We start from the raw sequence: 6,982 nt of genomic DNA, 5'->3' as shown, positions 1-6,982 counted from the left end.
ATCCTATGAACTTCAACAACATAGCGTTGCCTGTAGACAATGCAACCAATATGGTTATGAACCCTGCTCTTATTCAGCTTGTTCAGAGCAATCAGTTTCACAGAATGTTAAATGAAAATCCATATGATCATTTAACCACTTTTAGTGAGATTTGCATTACCGTCAAGATACATGGAGTCTCTCACGACAGGGTTAGACTCAGTCTGTTTCCTTTCTCTCTTAGGGGAAACGCCAAAGTATGGTTGCATTCATTCGAGGAAGGCACATTCAGAAACTAGGATGCGTTGGCAGCAAAATTTGTGAACAAGTTCTTCCCTCCAACAAAGATTAATCAAGGGATGTTAGAGATCTCTGCCTTCAAACAAGGAATGGAGGAAACTCTGGGCCAAGCATGGGACAGATTTAAAGGCTTGCTAAGAAAGACTCCTGTCCATGGACTTGATAAGACTTCATATCTACTTGCCTTCCTGGGGGGCCTCCATACTCAGTCTAAAATGATGATAGATGCTTCCGCTGGAGGCAACATAAATACCAAGACTGAAGATGAGGCATATGATCTGATTGAGAGCATGGCCATAAGTGAAGTGGTACACAGTGAGAGAGGCGCGCAGAAGGGGGGACTCTTGCATCTCCCTACTAATGATGCCATGGCGACACAAAATCATCTCCTGACCTAGAAATTGGACAAGCTGACAAAGATCCTTGCTGAATTTCCAAGGTGCTTTCAACCAAGGCAGTTCCAGCCAAGGTTGGAAGAATCACCCTAGTGTTGGGCAACATCAGAATAATTCTTCTAGACCTGTAGGAGGCTTTCGGCAGCAACAACCATCACTTTTATGGCAGCAAGTCAAGAGCTTGACAGAGACAGTCAGAGACCTCAGTGACCGATTTGAGAAATTCTTCAAAGTCTATGAGTCTCAGCTAAATAGTGATCAAGCTAGCTTCAGGTCATTGGAGACACAAATTGGGCAACTGTCAAAAAGAATAGAAACCATAGAAAAAAATCAGTTTAGGGCTAATACTGATGTTAACCCTAAGGATGAATGCAAAGTGGTTATGACAAGGAGAAAAAGGAAGTCAGCAAAGGAGATAATTAAAATTGGGAGCAGTGATGATGAAGATAAGGAAAGAATGCATGATCATGAGGTTAATGAACAGAAGAGCCAAGAAGAGAAAATAGAAGAGAAAAAAGGGAAGGAAAAAGACAGTTACCAAGAGCCATTTAGAGAAATTTTCAATCAAGTAACTATTACTCCTGGAGCATCCTCACAAATTCCTGAGTATGACAAGAGAATCAAGTATTATCTGGGAGAGGTGATTGATCTTGATGATGAAGGCGATCAGGGCTGGTTGGTTACGCCTAGAAAGAAGGACGATCCGCAAAAATTGAAGGATCCAGGGACTTTGGCGCTTCCTTGTGTTATCAATGACGTGGACATAGGGAGAGCCATAATTGATTCCGGAGCAAGTGTTAATTTGATGACTTTTAGTGCTTTCAAAAGGATTGGAGGGCTAAAATTAAAACCAGCAAACACTACCCTAACGATTGCGGATGGATCTATTAAGAAGCCAATCGGTATGGTGGAAGATGCAATTGTCCGAATTAATGAGTTGGAATTTTTACTTGACTTTTTAGTTGTGGAAATAGCCAATGAGGGAAGAATTCCGATAATATTGGGAAGACCTTTCATGAGGACTTCTAAGATGGTCATACCTATCCATGAGGGAGGAATAAAGCTAAGAGATCATGACCAAGTAATGTTAATTTATGNCTCTGAGGAAACCAAGATGAGAGCGATAAGAAGAGCCAAATACAAAAGGGCCAGAAGAGAAGCTGCAAAAGAAGAAAACATCACAGGTATTGAATATCGTAACAATTGAACATCAGCCTTAAACAGGATGTGAACCCTTGTCTTGACATTCTTTACCTTGAGTTAGGATGAGCTTAATTGTATGTGATGAAAAGGTTCAAGTTTGGGGTTGCATGGGGGAAACTGAAAGGCAATTGAAAAAGCATTGAGCTCCAATGTTGTGAAAGAAAAATACATGAGAAAAAGAAAGCTAAAGAAGAAAAGCATGAAAATGGGCTCAATGCAAAAGAAAAGGAAAAAAGTTAGGAATGAGTGAGATTGGTGAGGAAAAGAGTTGTTCTTGAATGTTGAGTATTATGATAGCTCTCTTAACTCAAGGACTTTGCATTCCAGAAAGACCAATTTTCTTGTTAGCTCAGCCTCATTACAAGCCTTGGAAAAGTCCTTTTAATGGCATTTGCATGTAAGAATTTTAGTTGTTTTAGATGAATGGCAATTTTGTTTCATGTGACTTGTGAATGATAGAGAGTTGGAGTGCTACCTCAAACACTTAAGTGATTGAGTGAAACACTTGCCTAGTGAGAATTGCTAAATTTCATGATTGCATCTTTGCTTAGTGGATTGATAATTTATAATGTGTAACATCTGTTGAATACCTTGGGAACTGAAGTGAATTAAAAGCATGTATATATCTTGATTTGATTCCACTAAAAATCTAAAGTTGAGTAGTTATTGTCATGTACTTTAGGAATGTTGAGTTATTGGATGAATGAGTAGAAAGTCAAGCTTTGTTTTGTTTGCTGTTTTGTTTTGTTTGCTTGAGGACAAACAAAGTTCTAAGTTTGGGGTTGTGATAACGATTGAAAAATAATTATTTTCATATGTCAATTTAGACCAAATTACACCCTTTAAGATTAAAATTCTTTTCTTAATTACTTATGTTATTAAAATTCTAGTCAGTGGAAAACCCAACAATATTTCATACAGGACATTCACTGGAAAGTTTGATTGGCAGTTGCATAAATCCTACTCCAAATATCCTCCCAAAGATCTAGCTTCCAAAAGTTCGATCAGTAGTTGCATAAACCGTAAATGTTCTCCAAAAACCTACCTACCAAAAGTTTGATCAGCAGTTGCATAAATCCTACTCCAAAGGTCCTCCCATAAAGCTGCTTACAGAGTATCCATCTTGTTTAGACACTTAAGTGAAATTATATTAAATAACATTCATTATTTTCTCTAATTATAAATTAAATACTTATTTTACTTATATTATTAATAAAATATCAATCACACACATTGTTTCATTTATTAATTTAAAAGCCACTTTTACTCTATAATTTCATAAATTTTTAATGTTGACCATTATTTTCATTGCAGATCTAGTTTCCTAATTTTTCATGATTAATAGTAAATGTTATTTTGTCATATAATTGCTTACAAAAATATGTTACATGGGTGTAAGTTATAGCAATGCCATTTACTATTTATGTATAACATCTATATGTTTGACGGTTAACTTTAATACATTTTATTTTGAATATATTTTAATAGTTTATGTTAACAATATATAAACGATTAAACATAATTACTTAATTTTGAAAAATGAAAAACCAAATCTATGATCAAAATTTTATAAAATCTAAAATTTCATACTCGCGAAATTATTGACAAAAGTAAATATAAGGTTTATTATTATTAAAAAAGTATATGAATATAATGATAGATTAATAAATTTAAAATTGAAATGTTTGTTTCAAAAGTATCATTTTTATATTTTTATAAAATATCTTACAATTCGATACTGTATATATCCTTTTATATATTTTTAACATATATCGTTTAAATCCTTAATTTTCTTTTCATATAAGTATTTTTACTTTCAAATGAAGCTTTAATTTTTAGTTTTATTTTGTTTAAATTTAGTCAACATGTATGCCTTTATTAAAAATAAAAATGCAGATATATATTTATTTTAAAATTAAACGGGCGTTAACATTATGTAAGATTGGAAAAGTGAGTATAATGTTTCCTTGTACGTAAATGTAGAGAGTAATAAATGAATATTCAGAAAAGTACACGTTGAAATTAAAGAAATATTATATTTTCATGAGTTTGGTGTAGTTTCCATAATTGTTTGATTTTTTATTTTTTAATATAAATTTTATATAATGGTAGTTATATATAAGTATGAATTTAGCTTGAAATACATTCTTATAGATTGAATATGAAATTTATATATTGTCATATAAAATAAATTATAATTAGAAAATGTATATGTATATTTTTTTGATAAATATTTGCTATTTTACTTTAATAGCAGAATTAGTTTTAAATTTTCTGAACCTTCAACTAGCTAATCAAAGCATACCAAGACAGCAAAAAATAATGGAAGATTGTTTATATAATAATCGTGGTAATAACCAATAGGTTTCATATGACAAGGTGCTTTATATTATTATAGTAATTCGTCATAGATAACTATTCAATTACACCAAGTTCGAATGGAATAATCAAAAGGTGTCACTTACCTTTATTATTTATTCAACAATTAATTAGGATGAAGACAATTTCATTATACTTTTCTTAACTTATTTATTACTATTTAATGACATTTATACAAAGCTTATTGCATAATATAAAATTAAAAAAAAAAAATTATTAATTATACATAATGTGTTATTAAAGTCACTTTCATCTCGGGAACATTTTTTTTAAGTCAATTTCATGTTGAGAAAATTCTAATTATAAATACTTAGAATAATTAAACTATTTATTTGTCAACTTTAAAGAATGCATTAAATATGGATGCTTCTTAATCACTAAGTGATTCATCTTAAAAAAATTTGTCTCATTTACCTAATAGATATTCATAAAAATATATATCCAAATTAGTTTTATATATGCAAGTGCATGCAGATACCTATAAATATTTATATATTTTATCTTTTTCAAAAATTTAGATAAAATTATTTAAAATTAATTTTTAAAATATAAACTTACATAAAAATTGTAATTCAAATCATATTGTTCAATAAATTATAATGTAAATAATTTTGATCTTTCTAAGAAAAAATATAATGAGTTGTACAAAATATAAATTTGAATAATTTCAATTTCATAAATCTAAATAAAAATAAAAATATATAAAGTCAAATTTTAAATAATTGTTTTATTAGTATTTCTTTTACTAAAATAAGTAGATTTTGATTGTTTGAATTTTAAAACATTTCAAATAAATATCACTAGTATTATCAATAAGTACCATATCTATATATAAGTCAAATACTATGATATTGTATTCACACATTACAATCAAATTCTCATATTCATTATTTTGCAGTATTCATTAAGAATATTCATTTCATATAAGTACATATAATTGTTACTGATTTTACTTATAAACATCAGTCGACTTTTTTTTCATTCCCAAATATGCTATTTTAAAAATTTTTAATGTTATTCTTAATACAAATTAATTTCCAACAGGATCAAAGATTTGTGTTGTTATTGATGTTAGACTTTAGTTTTAATTAAAAAATAATAAAAAGATTAATCTTGTATTCGTAGTTTTAAAAGTAGGACTAAATTTATAAATTAGACTGATAAATAACTAATCCTTTTAAATCTAAAAAAATAAATAATAAAAAATCAAAATTGTCATACGTGATGTGCCAAAATTGCATTAAAAAAAATCCAGTTTTTTTTTATTAAGCAATCTCAAGCCATTCAATTATTTATTAAGCAATCTCACTCTGGTGAAGGTCCAACAGGTTGCTATCCTTGTAGATGAGGTTTGAATGTTGGAGATTAACTATGAGAGAATGACGATAACCCTTTCTCTCTATGGATCACACACACCCCTTTTGCCATTCACCTTCACAAAGACAGAAAATGGCCATAGATTTTAGGTTTTCTTGACTTCTGGGGTTCTTGATTAGCACTTTGTCAGCTATGGACCATAACATTGTTTGTAGATATTATCTGAGATTCACGTTAATTCTTACGAGGGTCTGCATTTATGAGATAAAATGAAAAAGAAAGTGTAGTAGTGGGCATTCCTAAGGACTTATTTCCAGAGGTTTATGGCTGTAGGGCACATTGTGTCTCCTTTCAATTTTTGCATCTGTTGGAAGTTCCATATCGACTAGAGATAAGACCAATTTATAATATATAAGTGGGTGCTGTTAGGAATGTAAATCTGAAATCTTAACTGTCTCAACTGTCTTAACTGTCATGTGACAGTTTACTCTATGTACATTTATACCGTTAACATCAATAAGAAAATAATCGTTTTCTCCATCTCATCTACTCAACATACGTTTGTTTTGTTCTCTCTGTAACTCTGATCCACCATCATCTCTGTTTCGCTGCCACTCTAACATTGGTATCCAGAGCATTCAGGTTGCCGAACCTGGGAAGTGCCTTCAAAAAAAAAAAGAAGATTTCTGCAACAGAGAAAAATCACGTTGAGAAGATGGCAGGACTGATACAGAATAGTCTACCTGTATTCGATGGTAAGAATTTTGAAGATTGGTGTGTAAAAATGGATGCCATCCTGGGNTTCCATGAAATTGATGAAATTGTCAAAGAAGGGTTTAAAGATCTTGCAAAGACGGCTACAGATGAAGAAAAGAAAGCGTATAAAGAGAACAAGAAATTGGATTGCAAGGCGCGCATGATCTTGCATCAATGCATTTCAGCAACGATTTTCCAAAANGTATCCAAGGCTACGACAGCGAAGGAGACTTGGGAAATTTTACAGGATGGGTATGGAACTGCTGGCAATATAAAGGAGATTAAACTACAGTCCCTGAGACGACAATATGANCTTCTGAACATGGGGGAACAAGAAACGATTCAAGGCTACATTAGCAGAATTCAGGTGATTGTCAACGCAATGCGGGCATGCGACAAAATCGTCAAGGACAAAAAGATAGTTCATAAGATTTTGCGTACGTTAACACCCCAGTATGACCACATTGTCGTGGCGATTGTAGAAAGTCGAGATTTGGAGAAAATGAAAGTGGAGGAATTACAAAACTCACTGGAGGCTCATGAACAGAGACTGTTAGAAAGAAAAGTTGCGNAACAAGATGCGATTCAAATCAGCCAAGCATTACAAGCCAAGATGCAAAAGGGTCGTGGATTTGGTAGAGGTAGAGGTAGAA

At 31.7% G+C, this 6,982-nt stretch overlaps 1 protein-coding gene across 1 annotated transcript; it reads left to right on the top strand.

Annotated features, from left to right (window-relative positions):
- Positions 1 to 1,056: 1,056 nt before the first annotated feature.
- LOC106758057 lies at positions 1,057 to 1,881 on the top strand. Its single transcript, XM_014640967.1, has 2 exons — positions 1,057 to 1,576; positions 1,637 to 1,881. Exons 1-2 carry the CDS (start codon positions 1,057 to 1,059, stop codon positions 1,879 to 1,881), a joined length of 765 nt encoding a protein of 254 aa, XP_014496453.1.
- The last annotated feature ends 5,101 nt before the right edge of the window (positions 1,882 to 6,982 follow it).

The sequence above is a fragment of the Vigna radiata genome, chromosome 1 (assembly GCF_000741045.1).
Source record: "Vigna radiata var. radiata cultivar VC1973A chromosome 1, Vradiata_ver6, whole genome shotgun sequence".
Taxonomy (NCBI): domain Eukaryota; kingdom Viridiplantae; phylum Streptophyta; class Magnoliopsida; order Fabales; family Fabaceae; genus Vigna; species Vigna radiata.
The sequence above is the reverse complement of the archived record's forward strand: the minus strand, read 5'-3'. Positions and strand labels throughout refer to the sequence as shown.